Below are 21306 nucleotides of genomic sequence, written 5' to 3'. Positions count from 1 at the left end.
CTCGTCATCAGTTGGTTAACCAGCAGGAGCTAGCTAATGGCCAGGAGGAGAGAGGAGACTGTGTACAGGTCTGTGTGTTGAAGTTGTTGGAAACAATTTAGATTGAAGAAACAAGTTAAAAGACAAACACTTTTCAGATTTAGGATGTCTAAAAACCAAAAATAATCACTCTCAGTCAAGGGAAATGCAAATTACATTGCTATAATGATTTCTGTCTACACAATTATAATACGTAACAAAATTAACTTTTTATTTTATTTATTTTTAATTTACTTTAAATTTTATCAATACAAAGCAATATATAATGAAAATATGTTCATAATATAAATCACATAGTAAATAATGGGAACTCAAAAGATGTTAAAGAATTAATGGATAATGGAAAATTAACACTAACAGTCAAATAAAAGATGTATTCAAAATTCTCTTTGAACATCATTTTTACCGTTAATCCAAAGCCTTGTGCATGATAATGTGTATTGTTGGCTAACACTTGCATTAGAAATTGAGCAGTTAGTACTTACACAACAACATTCATCAAGTCAGACAAACGAAGTAACTGTTAACAGTGTCCTGACAAATATCAGGTACCAAACCATAATACTAGTAATCAATTTCCCCTCTGCTCCCTACAGACACAAGAAGCTAAACACAAATGAAGCACATTATTATAACCACTCTTATATGGGATATTACAGCTTTTCCTTGGTTCTCATTGTGAAAATAAATGGGAGAACGTGTTGGGCAAAGTTGACTTATTTTAAGTATTGTGTCGTCAAACACCTTATTGAAACGACAATAAGGACTTTTGCTGTACCTTTTGCACTGTGATATTAATGCTACAGGTGTCTGAATTTCATTTTACAACCAGATCTTCACAAGGTGCAACACTGGTCAGTTACTGGCTATTGTGCTTCACACTCAGGGCACCTTCTCATTTGCATTTCAATCTCCTTGGTGAAGTAAATGTGCCCTCTACCACACTTGCGCCAGTGATGCTGTTTAAAAATAGTACAATCAATCACAGTATACCCTGTCTCATCCAACATCTTGTCTTTCACATGCAGATGCAGCATCTTTGCAATGCTGTCAAGCTTTATTCTCAGATTTTTAATTTCTTCTTCTTTAAGCATCATCACACTTTCTTTGAGTCGGTTGATTATTTCCTCCAGTTCCCCATGTTGTGGAAACAACAATAATGAAGTCTGAAATTTGTTACGCATGTGAGATATGGTGTAGGCCTCCGCCAGGAGAGAAATCCTTTTGATTTCCCTTTCATATTCAGTCATGTCACGTTCCCCTTTGGAGATAATCTCATTACATTGGTCTATCTGCATTTTGACTTTGAACTGAAGGATTCTACTTGGCAAGGTCACCTGAACATTGTGTTTTAATTCGGCCAGCTTTGTATGAAGAATGATCTGTTTGCTGTAAAAGACTTTACTGTGAAGGTCTATTTCAGGATTCTTTAAATTGGACAACAGGTCCTGGATCTGTGGTACATGTATACCGAGACCCTCTCTTTGTCTCAGTGAACTCAGGGTTTGCTCTGTACACATCTCTGATATCTTCCTTTTCACAGTCTCTATATCCATCAGCATTCTTTTGACAATGGGGCCGTACCGTACACTCCTGCGGATGGGAGTTTGGCATTTGGGGCAAGCCTTCAGCTGAATGACCTCGTCCTCTTCAGCCTGCATCATCCAGGCATCAAAGCCCGTCACCTCGAACATGTGGCGACAGTCCATCAGCTGTACGAAGCGGGCACTGGGCTCGGCCTCCTTCCCGAAGAACACCTCTTGCACTTCCTCGGGGTTGCACACGCGGCACTTCTCCGGGCATGGCTCTCCGCACATGCCGATGCATCTGTGGCCACATCTCAGCTTCTTGGAACAATGTTTGAGACACGGCTGCCTGTTGCAGGGTTCGAAACACAGCCTCGTGCAGCGGCAGTGTTTGCAGCCCCAGCCGCATTTCTTTCTGCAAGGCCAACATGGCGCCGAGCATATCTTATTACAACTCCCATGGTAACACCTGGTTTCACAGGACTCGGCACAAGGCACGCATTCTGTCAGACACTTCCCTGGACATCTGTGGGAGCAGATCAATCGTTCTCCACAACGCAAGTGGCAGGGAATGTGCGACGTTCCACGGGAGCACTCCGTGCAGTTTCCGGAGCACGCGTGGCCGCAGTCCAGCTGTGCATCGCATTTCACCCAGCATGTGATCCTTTTGTTCTTTTCTTCGGCCTCCCTCTTCTTCCAGCACTGAGTTTTCTTCTGGTGGCCACAGTCCAGGTCAGCTGTCACCAACTGCGGGCAGTTGTGAGTGCAGGGGGAGCCACACTCACGGACACAAGGGTGGCCACATGGCAGGCTCTTATCACAGGGAATGTGACAGGTAAACTGGTCCGGGGGCACTGAGCAGGGCACCTCCTGCTTGTGCCCGCAACTTGGGATCGTCTTGGTGACTATCACCTGACACGCACCGCATTTTTCAAAGCATCTTTTGGGGCATCTGTGCCCAACCTCACACAGAGTTTTTTCACAAGGCTTCACGCATCTAAATTCCTTGTGCTCCAAATCGCTTGGATGGCAAAGCCTGGTACAGACATGGCCACAGTTCAGACGGTACTCACAGGGCAGCGAGCATCCACCCAGGGGCACCCTGCTGAAATCCTCTTCGTCAGACACAAAAGTAATTGTTTTAGGGTGATTCTCACAGCGCAGCATTAAGGCTTCACCGATTTGACCATTGTTGCTCAAAACATTCATGATTTTGCTCCACAGAGGAACCCTGGAAAGCATGGACATGTTGCCAATACAGAACAAGCCTTTCTTTGCCCTCGAGAGGGCAACACACACTCTGTTGGGTATTTTCAGAAAACCAACTTTCCCTTCCAGGTTACTCCTGACCAACGAAAGTATAATAATATCATTTTCCTCTCCCTGGTAACGGTCAACCACACACAGCTTGACTCCATCAAATTTTGTCTTGGGCATCTGCTTCTTCAAACAGTGCAGCTGCCCTGTGTATGTTGTCAGAACTGTTATCTGAGAAGGCTTATACCCCTGACAGATAAAGTAATAACAAAGTGACTTCACAAATTTTGCTTCATGAAGGTTCTGATGGCTTCGACCTTCGTGGATGTTTTCTTCCAGGTGTTTGTGCTCCAGAAAGAAGACATTTGTGGTGACACCCTAAGTAAAATAAAAAAATACTATGATTTCACACACAAGGCTAGTTTTATTATTAAGCTGAAAGTTTGTTATGACATACAAACAACACAAAAATACTTAGGAATCAGAGTACAGTTTTTTGTCAAGTGTGACTCGTGTCAAAGTTCATTTGTGCCCCTCAAGGTGTTTTCGTATGTTTTGTAAAATTTCATAATCATGTTAGATGTCTTATATTAACCATATTTCTATAGATGTATTTAAAATATGTTCCATACTTAAATGTACTTGAGAGAGGGAAACACTTTAAGTAGAAATCGAGGAAGTTTCAGAGAATCTGACCTGTGCGAAGCTACCCTGTTATAAGTAATCCTTATCACACTGTCATTTACTGCTAAAGATGAACACTATTGGATTTATTTGCAATTCTCAAGTGACTGTTTAAAACATCATCTTTGTCATTAAAATTATTGTTAAATAGCAAAGACAGATTCATAAAGATTTTAGACTTTTAACCCTTGTTAACTGACACATTTGTGTTGCCACTGTACTCATTTTGTTACTTAATAAACACAAATCTAATAACTTGGTGTGGCTGGGCATCTTAAGATGGGGCTAGCTGCAATTATGGCTGTCTAAATGTTGTAAATAGCCACATTGGGTGTTCATTATTTAATTAGATGACCATCAGTGATTGGTGTTGTAATGCACTTTCTCACATGGGTGTAATTAGGGGTTTTGCTCGGGATAAGAAGGGCATGAACGACATGCATGGTGGCTGGGACTTGGGGACGGCTGCTCTGGTGTAAAGAATGTGCTGTAAAGACCTGCACATTCTCTGAAACAAAGCCTCCTGCACTACATAGCACTGCTGTTGTCTGTTTTGTTTGTGCTCAGATCCCTGTAGAGTCCTTATTGAAGGGTGAGGACTCTCACGCATGGTAAATTGAGGCAGCACAACATTTTTGCATTGGGTAGCAGAAACAAGACTATTGCAAGATTACCTTGATATTGTCGTACAGGTTGACTGACATGTGGTTTTCAAGCTTGTCATAGATGTGTGGAGTTAACAGCTGGGCGATTTCGGGACGCATACGATGCTACAGAAGGGGATATTAAAACAAAAAATCTAATGGTACAGTTCAATGTATAATTTTAATACTGTTTACTAAACTCACATCAGTGCAAAGTTAAACCTTATTTGATAAGAGTCAATATGAGGAGCTTTATCAGACTAAATATCATAATGTACACTGGTAATAAAGTTAAGCACCATTACAAAACACAGATGCTTTCACCTGCAGGAAAACAGATTCTAATGATCTTTCCTAGACATCTATTGAGTTTTTGTAGAAAAAAGCTTAACTAAAGAACATAATCTTGCTGCTGATATTAAAATATCCAATAAATAATAATTACTAAACCGACCTCCTTGTGAGCTGAATGTTTTTCTCCACAAAACATTCAAGAAAAACAAAGATGCAAATTCCATGTGAGCAGAGACAGAGTGCATACTCACATGAGCAGCTAAACCATTACCATCATACACAAGTGCTCAGATGTTCATTGGCAAAGGTACTTTACATCCTAACACTTGAAGGAACACATTTGTGTACAAAGTACTCAAAAGGCATCATATTTACCTGATAGTCAAGCCTAACAAACGGTACATCCATTCTGATGAGCCTCTCAAACAGGGACACTTCCAGGTTGAAATTTGTTGCCAATTCGTACACTGTAGCACTTGGACGAAGCTAAAATAAAAACAACACAAATTTTTGTTTCTGCAAACACTGAAATCTGATTCATTGAAGAGCAATGAGCAAGAGCAATGAGCAAATCAGGTTTTTCTCAGTAACCTAGGTCTAAGGGAAAAAAGGTACATCCATTCTGATGAGCCTCTCAAACACGGACACTGTTTATTATTTAAGGGTTAAGTAGGAAATGTACTTTACCTTCAAATAATAAAAACGACTATGATCCTCATAAATTCTCCTTGCAATAATATGGAAAATTAAGTTTCTCATATTAATGCAATAATATGAGCATTAAAGTAGTCACGAAAAAACAAGAACCTAGTTGTTTGCTATAAAGTATTTGAGTGATCTTTGGGATTATTAATGAGATATGATATGTTTTGCAACTTGTAGAGACAGTAGCCTTGGGCCAGGACAAGTCCTGATTTCAGAAGACAGGATACAGCAGTGTTTAGGATCAAATGTTCACTTGGGTTCAGAGTGTCAGTTTAACAATTTAAGAACAGTTACAAATGAGAGGGGGCCTTGACACCTCCAGCACAAAATAAGTCCCGTGGTCTACTTTTCAGTCACTTATATTGTCTCTCCAGGCGCTTGACTCTATCATTTTCATTGCGTGCCATCTAGTACCTTACCTGTAGAATTCAGCCTTTGTTCTACAATTAATACACCCCAAGGAAACACTCCAGAAACAATGTCAGTGCTTCAGTAGGGGTGCTCACAAGGTCTCATTGACAATCATGTCTCATTGTGTCTTAGGCCACAATTAAAGTTTAAATCAACAGTGCATGGCAGTCACATTACCAACTAGATGCAGACTAATTTGCTTAGAAGCACAGAAAAACAAACAGCCATCATCACAATTTACAGTTGTCTGCCATGCTGGCATTTTGGATTTAATCCAGGCCTCATTATGTACAATCAAGTGAAAAGCACATGTTCTGTTGTGCTTTAGGGAGGCACTGCTTTTATTCAAAATAACAACACCTCCCGTGTCTGCGGGTATCTCTCTCACCTGCTGGTGGTCCCCAATTAAAATGAGGTGCTCACATGCGGGGGTTAGTGTTGTCACTATGTGAGCTTCCAGCACCTCCGCTGCCTCCTCGACAATGACAATCTTGGGCTTGATGTCCTGTAAGACTTTCCTGTATCGGGCTGCACCTGGGGACGAAATTGTGCTGCATGTATCTCAGCTCCACTGGAGGTACACAAAACTCCATTCAGAATACAGGATCAATCCTCATAATGTGTTTTCTGTGGCAGAATTATAAACAGTGTAAACCAAAACTGCACTTGGAGTTACAAGCATGAAAATTTCACGAACCGTAACTCACTTCCTCTCAGCTTTCCCAGGTCAAAAGACTTTATTCCTGAGTGGGTGTGGCTTAAGATCTGTGCCTGTGGCTGGAAGGTTGCTGGTTCAAATCCTACAGCCAGCAGAAGAATCCTACTCCGTTGGGCCCCTGAGCAAGGCCTTTAACCACAGCTACTCCATTTATACTCCAGCACCGTATAAATGGCTGACCCCATTTGACCCCAAGCTTCCCCCCCTGTCTGTGTGTCTCATGGAGAGAAAGCTGGATTACGCAAAAAGAAATTCCTAATGCAAGAAATTGTATATGGCCAATAATGTGATCTTATCTGACTGTAATCAGAAGAGGGGTTTTCCATTAATGGTAGGAGATAAGCTTGGGATAGCCCTTTGCTTTCGTGAATCTGCTGCTCTCTTCCTGCCCAAGATCACAGCCATTCTTGGAAATGACTTGTCCAGACTCACAGGTGGTGGTCATTCCGATGACGCTGGCCGTCTTCAGGATGGACTCGTCCTCCAGGTTTCGCAGCTCATCAATGCGGTTCACTATCCTTTGATACTGTTTTTCGTCCTCTAGAACTCTGACCCGTAAGTCACATCGGTATTTGTGAAGCCAGAGCCTGGGAGAAACATTCATACCATTTAACAGCCACACAACAAAGGCAGAGAAGAATGGGCTGATCAATCTTTCAGGCTGTCACTGTGGTGGAGAAATGGGTTGTGGCCGAGTACATGTCAACTAAATACAGAAGATCTGGACTGTTATTTAACTAAGGTCAAAACATTAAATAACACCTTGGATATTACCTTTATTTTAAAATAAAACAGAAGACTGTGTTAATGTTTTGTCTTTCCCCTCCAGAAGTGTAATCTAAAGTCTACAGTAAATACTGTTGCTGTATATTTCAAGCCTTATGGCTACAACAACAGTGGGCATCAGTCTGCTCTGCATTCAGAGACATCTTGCTATTGAAATTGACACAAGCACGATGAACTCCTTTTTCCTGGGGACCCATAAACCTTCTGCTTTATTTCCGAATCTCTGCACTCAGTTAAATAATTGAACATTTCATAGATCAAATAATAGGTTTCATTCCAACCATCTAATTGTTTTCGTGTAGGAAATTGCCTTTTAATTACTGTTTCTCAAGTAACTTGAAATCTCCAACATTTGAGAAGAAAAAACGTGATAAGACTCTAAACAAGCCAGTTTCATAATCTTATTTCATAATAAATAATTAAGCTCATTTGCACTGAAACCCAGCAGATCTGTGGATCCCCAGGGCCAAGAATGGATTCCCCTGTCCCAATGTTTAAATAAGTCTTGAGCAGGCTGCATTTGTTCTTGTGGCCCACAGAGGGCGCTGTTTACCGGTATAGGCTCCAGCGCTGTCTGTATGACAGTGCCCAAAGGTCAGCGATCTGAGCAGCTTCTTCCTCCAGCATATATTCAGTTTTCTGAATCTCCTGCTTTACAACTTGTTTCAGCTTTTTCTTCATCTCTTTTGTTATCTGAGAACAGAATAGAAAATTTGCTATTTTATTTTCCATTAAATGATGGGTTGATGATGGGTTGGTAGATGGGTTGTGGTGGTCAGTGATAGTGTGTTGTGTCCAGGGCTTGGTTCCAGAATGGAGCACATTCTGTGTGGAGTTTGCATGCTCTCCCACTGTTCACATAGCTTTTTCCCTGATGCTCCGGGTTCCTTCAGTCTTTCAATGAAACACTGGGTAGGTTCAAATGAGCCTCTGAATCAGCCCCGTGTGTGTAACCTAAGACAGACTGGTGTTTTATTCCAGGGGGTGTTTCCACCTTGAGCCATATGTTTCTGGGGTAGGCTGTGTGGTGCCACAGTACCTAGTAGGAATGATAGTGATATCTGAAATCTGATGATGGAAGAATTGATAGATGTCATTGTCCTAGTGCAATTATTTCACTTACAGCATACTGTCCCTGTTGCATTGAGGTGGATGTGTAATGACAAGGGTGGGCCACTAGGGGTCACCAGTGTTGTAATCAGAAAAGACTGCAAACAGGTAGGGGAGGAGACATGACATTCTATCACTGACTGGCCCATTACTGGAATGCAGGCGTTCTGGGACTCGGAATACAACAGTCTGCTGTATAAACATACCTGCCATTCCTCATCATGGGCTTCTTCATTGTTCTCTTCCTCGGGACCCTCCTGCTCTGCAGGGATGTATACAAGAAGCTCCTGCTGCGTCCTGGCCACTCTCTTCTGAGCATGCTGGATGTGCTTCTGCACGTCATCCCCCTCCATCATTCTCTCAGCCTGAACCAGGTCAGCCTCTTCGGTGACTTGGATTAGGTCAGATGCAGCCTCATCCCCTTCTGTAGTCACGCTGGCAACATCACTCATGCTGTCTGAACAAACACAGAAAGACCTGCCTTAATTCCCCGCCATTTCCCAGCATCTGCGCTTTGTAAAAGTGCTCCATTTCCTCCCGATGAAGAACTGCATGCGGGAATATTAGGGGCCTGGATGAGACGCTACTTCCACTCAGCTTCAGAAAGAGGCTCTTCCCCATCCAGCTGCGTTAAGAAGTCTGTTTTGCCATGTGACAGCTTTGCTATAACACACCTTCTTGTTTGATGGCGTCTGCCAGCTCCATGACTTTTGCTGCGTTTTCCACGTCTTTGTCAGAAGAGCTCATCTCATCTGGCAATGAACCAACTTCATCTTCGTCTATCTCGTCTTCAGTATTATTCTCTTAAATTGAAGCAGAGTTGTCATTCTGATTGGTGTTTGTTTTGTTTGGGAATGATATACTGTAAGTGTGGTATCACTCAACTTTATACAATACTATAAATAGATGTGGGTTTGGTGGTTCCATCATCTTTTTTATAAATCTATAAAGTTTTTTAGAAACCTAAAAGTGATTTCCATTGTTTCCAACTCATATAAGAGTTTAACAATTAAAAAATGTATTGAAAGTTCGTTTGTCATTGGCTCCAGCTATACTGTATACTATATTTCTTTCTAGATAAACAGCTGCTCTGTTAATCCCTTTCAATTTCTACACGCTGTTGTAATGCGGAGTAGATTGACAGTGGAGAGCTCAGAACTAAATCTGTAGCAGATAAAATCATTAGAATTTTTCAAAATGTATAATTGTTCTTGTGATGTGTATAAATCAAGGAGCTACAGTAACAGTGTAATTAATTACAATTCATTAATGAAATTCCGTATCTTTAAGATTAATTTACCATCTTCAGGTTCAGCTTCTTCGCCTTCAGACTGATAGAGATTTTCTGGGTCAGTGCTTTCCAAATCATCAAAACCTATAAAGGAAAGAGTAACCGCAATGCAAACCATTAAGTATAAAACTACCACTGAAGTAACTCCTTAATGAGACGAAAGACTGAAACATGCTGGTTCAGTGCGTGTCCTTGAGTGAGATCCATCGATGTGTCCGTCTCATTTTAAGACGGTCTGAAACTCTGTCAAAGAGTAGCGCCGCCATGGACCTGTCCTCCACAGCTAATCTTGGACAGCTGGTACCTGTGGCTTCCTGAGAGGAAGCTTCCAGTTCCTCGGACCCTCCGAGCTCACTCCGCGTTTCACTCATCCTCTCATTGTTGTCGTCCTCCTCCACAGATGCACGATCGGGAAGGTCTGGGATTTCTGCAACCCGTGAGTGAGACGTGAGAGCTGAACCAGCTGCATGAAGACATGCTGTCATGGCTGTGCTGTGGACGGCCAGCTAAACCCATGATTTAATGTTTACGTGTGGGCGGAGGGGGGATATGTTTTACTTGAACGATTTCCATCTGAAAATCCCTCTTCTAATATGCTCCAGGACAAGCTTTATTTTTTATTTTTAAGTCTTCTCTGGTTCTTTAAATTCTAACAGATTTCCACTTTCCTCATCACATTAAATCACATGATTTGAAATTGTATTTTGATGTATTCTGTTGGATTCTGAAGTTTGCTTTCCAATAATTGACAAATATGAAAAACTATCTCTGCAGAGGATCTGCAAACTCATTTGCAGCGACATCCATTGACATCACACTGACCCCAGTCACACAGACCCACAAGCCAGTGACATCATTGACTCTGAAAATTAACACTTGTCCCTCACCATCTTCCAGTAAAAATAATATTGGAATACTATGTTAACCATATAGTGATATTTCTGCTGGATTTCTTAAGCTACATTTGTCAAAGAAATCATTTTTCTTATAGATGTCAAAGCCTCTCCTGAGGCTGATGAACTGATCTTTTATCTGATTTCACTTCTTTGAGTACAGAAATGAGGTGCAAAACAGACGATGTGAGAGATGCAGGAGTTAAAAAACATTAACTTTCTGCTCTGCCTTATTTTCTCAAATTTGAACAGTATCTGCACATGAAATAGAAAACAAAATTGTCAAAATAAATATGTTAAAAACTATGAATTTTTAGAAACTGAAAACTAAGAAAAAAGTACACATACAGTTGTCAATGTACCTTACTGAAATTTACTGACCACAGAACAATGCTATATCTTACAGGCTGTACATTACTAATCAAAACAAAGTGCAGATGTAAAATATGCTGTTATCTAATTTTCAAACATCAAAATTTAATATATACAAATTATTCTGTAACTTATTTTGAAATACGAGGATATAATTATTTGAACATTTTGGCTGTTGAGGTTAGCTGTTACTGTATTTCAACATCTAGTGTTTCTGAACTGGTATTTAGGAACTGCTCAGAACGATGAAAGAGGAGAAGAATCTATCTCACCCATTTGGCTCAAAGAATTGCTCAGCATGGAAATTCCAAGCCATTCTAGCATCAGTGACCGTTGTTTCCTGCCTGAGACACCCTGTTGCCCAAAAAATGACAATTAACTACAATACAATACCTCTTAATTTCTGGCAAGCCAGGAATACTACACTGTAGACTAAGAAAGGCTCAGAAAAATGAAATAAAACAGGTCAACAAGCCGTGTGTGTTTGGCCAACCTTTGCTTTCCCCAGGGTGGTCCCATGAAGAGTGACAATATAATCTTCGAGGACACTTTCATGCACCACTCCCTTGGAGGAGCTTTCAAGCAGAGCTGCCATCATCCCAATGAGCTGCTCTTTGTCTTTCCTCTCATCTGTGAGCTGCAAACAATAGCACTGTCATTCAAACATTGCATGCTGACACACCGAGACTACATCTGTCTTTCTTTCCTGGATTGTATAGTTCATAAAGGCTATCATCCTTGAAACACAGAAAAAATACCACAGCTGGACCCTTTTGGAAACCTGTAGGCAGCTTTATCCACCAGACAGCATGATATCCCGCAGGAAAAGATGCACTTGCCTAATGATGTTTTATGCAATTGACCCAACAAATTGATTCAACCAAGACAAACAGCATTTTATTACCACTGAACCTACCTTGGAACGGCATCCACAACCATGCCAACCATACAATTTGTCAGTTATCATTCTGTCTGGGTTTCTCTTCTTATAATACTTTCTGCCATATCTTGTGTCAGATCTTGTGTTCTCGGTTTTTCCTGCTATTAACTGGTAATGTTAAGTCTCTAGGTACTCCTACAGTAAAAGCCCACTGCAATGTCTAAAAGCTATGTGTACATAAATAGATTTCAAATCTTACGAATTTCTTTTAAATTGGAAATATCAAAACACATTATGTGATACTATTCCCTATCCTCACACGATTCCTTTATGGTTCAATATTCCTCATCATGAACAACAATCTCTGGATCAACCTTAAAAAATTATGCCTGGGTCTATACTACAGCTCCAATTTTCATTCCAAAATGTTAGAAAAGAAGCTAAGCAATCTTTTTCTCCACATTTTCAATGAAAGGCCTTTTCATTTCTGTAGACATACGGTAGGAAAATGTAGGAAATTTGTTCACCCAAGAATATACCCAAAGTTGTAACAATTATTAAAAAGCCATGTTTTGGACAACAACAGAATGTATTCTGACTCTCTTAATCTCTCTCTCTGAATAGTTCTAACAACTTTAACTCTAGCTATAACATTAGTAGAGATTCAGTAATGGCTCTCACCTTTTACACACAAGATTAAAATCCCTGTATGTCTGCCCTTCTGAATCTATTTGTGAAACAATTAAATACACATTGGCTAATTAAAAAACTAAGGATGTCAAAAGTATGTCTGTACCTCACCTGTGCAAACATTGCTCGCAAATGTCCAGGAAGGTTCTGTTTAAAATTATTAGCTTTCCGCAGATTATTCAAAGAAAAATCATTGAGGATCTCACTGGTGCATCTTCCTCCCACTCTGACTAGTCCTCTGCGACCTCTAAAAATCTTGTAAATTCCTTCAAAGAAGCAAAAACAAAATAACATTATAATAGTTAATTTGCAGTCAAAATATTGTGAAGAATGTTGAAAATGATTTTGAGAATTAAAACAAAAATAAAATACATGCCTGTGGTACATAAATTAATTCTCCAAGGCATGTAAGACACGCAAATGCTAAGCAAGATTGGAGTCCTGGTTTTCAATCTTTCCAGTTAATCAGTAACTGAAATGGTTGGTTAAAACTGAAATGTAGTATTTGGTTTAATTAAAATCAATCTAGAAATGAAAATGTGCACATTAAATTCCATCAAAAATTGTAGTCAGTAAAAACCTGCCTTTTCTGTTTCTAATTATGTTAGACTTTTGCATGAACCTAAGAATAAAACATTTTGTAGTTGACAACTGCGTACAATAAAACTTTGTAAAATATCTGTGCGTCACTCCATACAATGCAAACACACAGTGTCAACAGTGGGCATGCACCTTCCAGAAACTGATCGAGCGCGTGGTTTGTGTAGCAGACGACCAGAATAGGACAGCTGTCTCCAGAGCGCCAGAGGTGGGAGTTCGCCAGAAGGGCCTTGACGATCTTGAGACCCACAAACGTCTTGCCTGAGGGACAGAAACAATATATAAACTAAATAATACTGGGAGAAACTCAGGGTGACATAGAGGGAGAAGGAAAGAATGGAGGAGAAAAGGAGAGGGACTGCTAATGATTTGTGATAATTACCTGTTCCTGGGGGGCCTTGGATGATGGCAAGCTCTTTCGTCAGGGCCATCTGCAACGCCTTCATCTGAGAGTCATCCAGATGCAGCTCCTCCTTACTGGGCCAATGACTGAAATTCAGTATGTCTGCCTCTTCTTTATCATTAAACTGTAGGCCCCTTAAACTGTGTTTGCCCAAAATGGCAGCATCTGATTTATTCTCACTGCTACATGTCCCGCCAGAGTCATCAGGCTTCTGAATATTTGGAGTCTTAGCACACTGCTGTGGTACGAGAGGCTGATCAGTCTTCAGGGCTTGGAGGCTGTAACTATGCTGTTGTCCCATCAAATACTTTGGAGCCGAGATTTCAGCATCACAGTCTACTATGTACTTTTGCATTGGTAGTTCCTCAGTAGCCATCTCTTGTAGGCCTTTAAGCACGTGACGATAGGCTTCGAAAAACGCAGTTGTCTCAATCATTAAGAAAGTATCACTCTGAGAAACGTCACATAGCTTCAATCTTCCTTCTTCAGTGAAGTTTAGAGTCGTAATGCCCTTCACTAGATCTTTCATGTCTCGATTGGCCACAGTGGCAAAAATCATTGTTTCAAAGTCATCCTTGGAGAGGCACAGCAGTGCTCCGAACAAGAGCCGTTTCGAGTTCTCCCAGTTGACACCTTTTAAATTGTGAGTTTCGAACTGCACCCTGTGGAGAATCCCCTTAGGCGTACAGATTGGGGAAAGAATACGGGTATTGAAATAGATGCGAATGTCATCAAACCTCCCCCGACGCAAGTCTGTCCCTTCAAACTTCAGAAGCTGGGTGATCCCATCTCTGAGAGGCCTCACAAAGTCCTCCCTCAGGAGACGGAAATGAGTATCAAGGTAGGTGTTGCCATCTTCAAATTTCTTACCAATAATGTTAGGCCTCATGAATGGTTTATCAGTTGTATGTATGTCTTCATACATGGGAAAGATAGACATCTGTCTGTAGTTCTTAACACCTGGTTCAGCCTCATTTCCCATTAAGAAGGTATAGTTGTCTGATCTGAGTGTCCCTTCTCGTTTTCTCTCTTGCAGATGGTCTATGATTTCCTGAAGGGACCTTAAACTGTTCTCTGTTTGCTCTAGAACAGTGATTCCTGTGGACTGCAGGTGATGGATTTCACTCTCCACGAGAGTGGTGATAAATGACACATCGATGACTGCACTAGCAGGGAATACACTAATTAATGTGAGGAGGAGGGCCAGGATTTGGTCGAGCTTAACAAGACTCTGTGTTCTTTTATCTGGGTCAGTATGTCTGCTCACCCTCAGTACAAACATAGGTAGGATCTTCTTCAGAAACTGAGATTCTTTGACATCAATAAGAAGATGCTGCAGATTTTGCCTGTTGGTCTTATTGGTGCACACTTTACTGAGGACCTCAAGAGCAATGGAAATGAGATCATCAGTGGTGTCTTCCTTGTCTAAAAGTTCCTTCAAACCACTTCTTGGAGCTGCCAGCACCATGACTATTTCGGATGAATCCTTCTCTAAAATCTTTTGTAGAGACTCGTAGTCTAAACAAATAACATGGGGACTCTGTCTTGCTCTGTTGGACTTCTCCTCACTTCGCCATCTTTGCTTGTGGTCCTCTGGATGACAGCTGATCTCCAGCAGGTTGGGTATACTTTTGACTCTCTTTCCAGACAGCATTTGTGTGCCATGTCTCTCACTTGCAGGGACAGAATCTAGAAATGTTTAGAAAAAAACTTCTCTGAGTATTTAGCTCAAGGTTTACAAGTTTGAGCTCCTGGGCTCCCTTTAAGAGAAGGTTTAAAATATAATGTTTAACCTTTCTAATTTTTATTGTTTGTAAATATAATTTATCTTGTATTTTAGATTTGTTTTTAGGTTTATCAGACTTTATTGTAAAGAACATATTTTTACAAGCAGAGGAACTCCAAAAAGAATTATAAATAAAATAAAATGAATACAAATGATGAGGAGCTGAACTTTTCTAATTCCCCTCACCTTTACATGTTGCGTTCTGACTTCTGGAAAGACTCTGAGGCCTGCGGTCTGTGAACAGCTTGAGTCCAGATTCCCTGGGTTCAGTGGAGACTCTTCTTCCTTGGGAGAGATGTTGGTGACCTCTCTGCGAGCCATGCTGATTAACTAGAATCAAAACAGATTAATGGGATATCTGCACAGGATACATCGAAGAAAGAAGGTGGTTTGAAATGCAACAGATGCACAGAACTACATCAAATAAAGAAAAAAAAACTAAGTATTGTATTTGAACTAATGTGACATGTGGAAGGAATGTTCTTCACACCCTTGCAGTGTTTTTCCTTTACATAAGCAGCTCTCACCTAGTCTGAGTGGCCTTCCCCTGTCTTGAGCAGCCTTGCACGAGCCACCCAAGGCCCAATAAGACATCATGGCCATTGGATTCTTCACCACGCTGAGGGGCTGTGGCATCTGTGGAAAACGCCCCCTGCCGGCACTGTGGTCACGCCTCCAGCGAGGCCCAGCAGTGCCCTCACTGGCTCTCCCTCGAGACGCAGACCGGCCGCCCCTTCTGTCTTCCGACTGGCTGCCTCGGCTGCTGTCTCCATCGTGCGTCTCTGCAAACCGTGGAATTGTTAGACATTTGACACGAAAAACAAGATGAGGCTAATCCTATAGTTAAACGTACAACATCCAATATTCAGAAATAAGCTAATTAAATTCAACTGCTTCTTAGAAATTGAAAAGGGCATATGACTGGTCCTATTCAGACTTTTTCATTGTTTAATTTGAAACCACTTGTTGGTATTATATAAAAGCTCAGCTGGGCATTCAGTGTGTGAGACATGGATACAACACAGAGGCATCTTTCCACAAATGTCCTCCTCTACAAAAAGTCCCCTGTGGTAAACTACAGGCATCTAGAGAGAATCAGGATATTATACTTGAAAGGGCTTTTAGCCACGTGCCTCTGGCCAAGCACATGGCCTCAATACATGTGTATTCACCAAGCTTCACGACAGACGGCTGTCATCTTCTAGTGTGTTCTGGACACTTTTCAGAAAAGCACTTTAAAGAAGCAGCAAAGGCCTTGATTGCAATTCAATTGAATTAAACCGTTCTATTGGGGGCTAAGAAAAATATTGCAAACTTTTACATGATGACATCCAGAGGGGGTTGACTGATTACAGTACTGAACTATGCTTCAGTAGTAACCTTTTACTATATGCTTAAATAGAAAGTAGAACACTGCTTTCTCTTCCTTCATTTTTGAATTTGTTCCTTCCAGCGGGAGCGAAGAGACGTCTCATGTGCAATGGGAAGCAGCTGTCCGGACACACACCCTTGAGAGTTGCGCTGTGCGGCTCGCGATCTCTCCCTGCCCCTTGTGAGCGAGGGTGACTGTCCCTCCTGGAGGAGCCACTCCGCTGCTGCGGCCCAGGCTGGGCGCCGCTGGACACTGGAGGGGACTCTGGAAAGAAGGACAGGGTCTTCAGAAAAGGAAGGATCTTCCTCTGCTGCGAGAAAGACTCTTAAGACAGCTGAAGCTCTGAAACTGTACTCTTATACACATTCAGTATGATGGTAGCTCCTTTATAACCGCCCTCTTGGCTAATGCAAACTACGTGTCCTAAACAAACTGTTGTTATTTTATCACACATCCTAAAAACATATGTATATGATTAGAACGGTGCCCTTTGCACTTTGTACCATTTGCAATTTGTATATAATATTTCTGCCCTCCAAGGTTTCCACAGTCAGATTCTTTTAAATATACAAGACACTGTCTGTCTTTGGTGCCGATCCATTGCCAGGCTCTGAGCTCCTGGTGTGGGGATTGGTCAGGGCTCTGGCTCTGGGGGTGTAACTGGATGGGTGCAGATCTGGCACCTGCTGCAGCACAATGCACAGCTATTCATATGCAAATCGCTTTGGATGAAAGCATCAGTCAGAACATTAAGAATAATTCCACACAGGAAGATTATACAGTAAGGTGGTTATTGATTGTACTGCTCAGATTTAGTCATTACTGATAATTATTTTGAGACAACATAAAACAAAAACACAGTATCATGATAGATAGCATCATATTCCCAACCCCAGTACTTTTGCAATAATATGTTTAAAAACTCAAATTTTAAATCATTATTTTTAAATTTTTAAATGTAAAATCAGAGGTCCCCTAAGCATAGCCATTTTGAATTTAAGAACTAGCTTTAAAATTGATCCTTGTACCTGGAGCTGTTCAAAGCTTCCAGCATACATACTGAGAAGACTACTGGAATAACTACTAAAACGGCTGTCTAGTGTGGGATCATGGGATCGCTGTTACCTGTGGAGTGGAGGGGCCTCCCCCGGGCTCTGCTGCTGTGCCGCTGTTTCGGAACGGCCCCGCCGGACCGAGGGGGCGGCCCTAGACGAGAGGAAACTGCTTCTCACTCACAAATTCTACAGGACAAACCAAGCCGCAAGAACCCAGGCCGACCTCCGGAGGTGCCGTGCTTTCATTTCCACCAATCCCAGCATCCACCTGCTCCAACGGATCTGGTACCTGCCGCTGCGGCGTTCGTTAATGAGAAATTGTTTTTTCTAACGAGGCCCTGCTCTCAAGGTGCGAGGGAGCTCTATTACCAAAAGGCTGTGGCTGGAGATACGTCATCCAGTTCAAGCGCTAGTTTGGTTCATTGGTTTGAAAGAGGCTGCTTGATGTGACCCAGTCACACACAGACCCAGCTGAGCCCCCCCTCCAGGGGACCCCAGCCCTTCTCTCCAAGCGTTCCCATACTCCCTCCAGCAAGCATGCTGCTGCAGCATGGCGTCCTGTGTCGGCATCAGTCAGTGACACGCTAGTGCGTGCCTCAGCTCCATCGAGGATCAGACCACATGGCATGTAAGAGGCAGGTAAGACACTTGCTACCATCAAAGACGACAAGATAAAATATGGACGTTACCAGCTGAAAAGGTGATAAAATTCTATATTCTTTGTGAGCAATTCTCAAAATGCGTGGACTTACACACCCACAGCACATATCCATTGTCTGTCAAGTGTCACACAGAAATTTCTAGAAAGACAGAGACTTACTTTGCTGACCTCCCTTACTGGACATGTTCTTGGATGGGACCCCTTTACATCAAAGGCATCTTCCACTGCAGCAAAACACAACAAATTACAGTGTAAACTTCCCATCAGAAGTATGAAGTCCTAACCTTAACTTACACCTTGAATGATTCAATACATTAATGAATATAATAATTACAGATCATAATAATGCATATTATGAACATCTCTTTAGAGGAGGAAGCAGTGGTCAACTTAAACTGTTCTTACTGTAGTTTCCTACAAAACGTTTGGAAAAAACTAAAAAATATTTCATATCAACCTGAATTTGAAGCAAGAAAAGAAATCATTCAGATGCCCATCAGAAAGAAAGGAAAGGCTGCGGTTGTCTGCTGAGATTTAACTAGTGTCACTACTGTCAGTTGTAACCATAGCTAATTATAGCTTATTATAATAAGTTATTATGGGCATAATTGTACTCACATCCAGTTTAAATGAAACAGCCAAACACTTCATATCAAAGTTGCTTTTCATCTTAGATTGTAGTTTTTGCAGACTAACTCTCAAGGCTCAGAATATACTGTACGTCTCAGCAATGGTCTTTATTCAATACATGCGCACAGAGACAGTATCAGAGGCTGACATCTGTCTGACTCCTGCAGCCTCGCAGGCTGCTTTTGTATCTTCCTGTTACTATGCAGCAAGAGAAGCAGGTTAGCTCTGAGGTCTGAGGTACCCACCCAAGGTGGCTGTAAGGCTCCTGTTGCCATGGTTATATCAGAAGTCGATCATCCCCTGTGAAATCTACAGTCTTCACAATCTCATGAGGCCTATACATACAACGCTATGATTATACCACTGAAATTCCTAACAGCTTCAAAAAAATTAGAGCACTATGGTTCTATGCTTCAAAATCTGCTGTTTATTTTTTCACATGGTGTTTACTGCGAGCTATCAAAACAGTACTAATACATGGTCAGAATTAATTCAAAATAAAATAAAATGACTAATTCATAGTTTGAAAGCTGTAGAAATCTAAAGTAATGTGGCATGTGGATTAATACCTAGATAAAAGGAAGAAAACAGCTCTGATAACCTGCATCAGCCCAAACTAGGGTGACGTTGTAATGGGTACTGCAGGAATCTGTTTTTAGCTCACATCTCTTTCTAATGTATAGTGTTAGTTTGATTATCTTGATTCAGGCATAGTTAGTATAGTATAGAAACACTCCACAGAGCACCCATGTGACCGGTGTCCACTATCACAGTAGGCAGCTGACCAGTGTCTGCAGTCAGAGCTCCCAGTCCCAGTCTAACATTAAATGGAGTTTATAACTAAAGTACAGAGGGATGACAACAGCCAACTTCAATCAGCCTCAACTGTCAGTAACTCATAATCACTCCTGACGTCACTTCCTGATCTAAAACGTGATAAAATACTGTGCATAATCCCCTTCTCTCCCTCGCATACCTCTTTTTGCATCCCTCCACATTTGATTGACCCACATTTACTATGACTAAAACACTAAAACACTGACTGAAAAAAAACTTTCAATTCGCTCAATTCCTAAGTGTTGTATTTCGTAGTGAACCAATAATAAACGTTGTGGATGCTCATACATTGTACTCCGACGTTGAACGACCATTTACAATAAAGAAGCGCATAAATAAACAAGACATCCCCCAGGGAAACTGTCGACATAAAAAACAACCTATGAAGTTATTCAGCGCCTGTAGATTTGTACCGGTGCTTGTTACACACACGTTAAAAAGCCTGTTTACCTGTTCTGCAGAAGCGCAGCTGTCGCTTGAGCTGTTGTTTTCCAGCGCAGTGCGGGCTGAATGACTGCACCCACACGCTCGCCTGACAAGTTAGGCTCGAGTTTCGATTCAGGCGAAGTGAAAGTAAACTTTGAACTTTATTAAAATTTATTTGAGGCGGAGGAGGAAATCGAGACTCAGATGAATAATCAGGGGCTAGGTAAGGCTCTCCTGTCGGTAACGTTTTACAGACTCCCGTGAATGAATATTTTACAATTGCAGAAAACGCCGCAAGCAGTCCTCAGAACAGGCTTACATTCTACTGTTATTTTCTCTTTTCATTTCCCCTCGACGATACCATTTCTGTAAAGGAAAACAGGAGTGATGATTTCCATTACCAAGTGCGCACGATGTACACAAGGTAGATTACATCTCAACTCCATCATTGTCATCTTGATACTGTAACGCAACGGGGGCTCAGGCGGGCGCCCTTGCCGCATCTGGTCGGCCCCATCCCGACTGGAGGCTCGAACCCGGGACTTCCGCGTCTCTCTGCAGCGACCCAGCCCCGTGAGCCAAAGAGAGATCTCTCCAGCCCAGTAGCTGTAGTCCTGCTATCACAGGGAAGGGCGGCGACGTCACCTGCTCTGGTACGCCGGCTCTTACACACAGTGCTTGTCGGCCGTAAGCGTTACAATACCATGTTCAAACGTTTTCACCAAATGAAGATACGTTTAAGATAAGTGCATATTTGGTTTTTAAATTAGGAGTAAAAAGTGAAATCTCCATTATTATTATCTATTTTTAATAGTTTAATTAAAATGTTTTGAGTTGCTTTCTAATTTTCAGTATTCATGGCAGATACTGACATCTAATGGAACACAAATATATTACACTTTATTTCATGTTCATGGAGACGTTTCGCCCAGCGTAGTCTTTTTTTAATGAACGTTTTATTTCATGACAAAAAACGATGGTCTTGTCTCAAGCCTGGATTCTGTACGCTTTCGGCCACAGAATGACAGACACATCTTAAAACTGTGCGAATACGATAAGACATATACTGTTACGCTCAAATTCAAATGATGCTCTCCTGAATGTACAATCCCATTTGGATTGGACACAGGGAGCTCAAATCACATTCAGACGTCTGTATATCGGAGCCAGGCACATGTCAGAGGGAATGCTGAGCTGTCGCATCAGTTAGTTGTGTGTCTTAATGTCCACCCATCA

General features: G+C 41.6%; 1 protein-coding gene across 4 annotated transcripts; it reads right to left on the bottom strand.

Annotated features, from left to right (window-relative positions):
- Positions 1-422: 422 nt before the first annotated feature.
- Positions 423-20721, bottom strand: LOC102684015 (NFX1-type zinc finger-containing protein 1-like). Of its 4 annotated transcripts, none has more exons than XM_069190840.1 (21): positions 20095-20721; positions 18337-18401; positions 17587-17682; positions 16597-16725; positions 15617-15871; positions 15276-15419; positions 13283-14992; positions 13033-13161; positions 12412-12566; positions 11224-11367; positions 11003-11084; positions 9770-9892; positions 9475-9549; positions 8849-8977; positions 8381-8631; positions 7618-7757; positions 6711-6865; positions 5949-6094; positions 4820-4930; positions 4181-4276; positions 423-3200 (listed from the first exon to the last, which is right to left on the bottom strand). In XM_069190840.1, exons 2-21 carry the CDS (start codon positions 18359-18361, stop codon positions 906-908), a joined length of 6390 nt encoding a protein of 2129 aa, XP_069046941.1. In that variant the 5' UTR covers positions 18362-18401; positions 20095-20721; the 3' UTR covers positions 423-905. The 4 variants fall into 4 exon arrangements, with proteins under 4 accessions (XP_069046941.1, XP_069046942.1, XP_015210459.1 ...); XM_069190841.1 differs by having other exon boundaries at positions 20472-20721; XM_015354973.2 differs by having other exon boundaries at positions 17587-17667; positions 20095-20720.
- Between the last annotated feature and the right edge of the window lie 585 nt (positions 20722-21306).

This window comes from Lepisosteus oculatus, chromosome 6, assembly GCF_040954835.1.
Source record: "Lepisosteus oculatus isolate fLepOcu1 chromosome 6, fLepOcu1.hap2, whole genome shotgun sequence".
Classification (NCBI taxonomy): Eukaryota; Metazoa; Chordata; class Actinopteri; order Semionotiformes; family Lepisosteidae; genus Lepisosteus; species Lepisosteus oculatus.
This window is presented reverse-complemented; position numbering and strand designations above follow the sequence as displayed.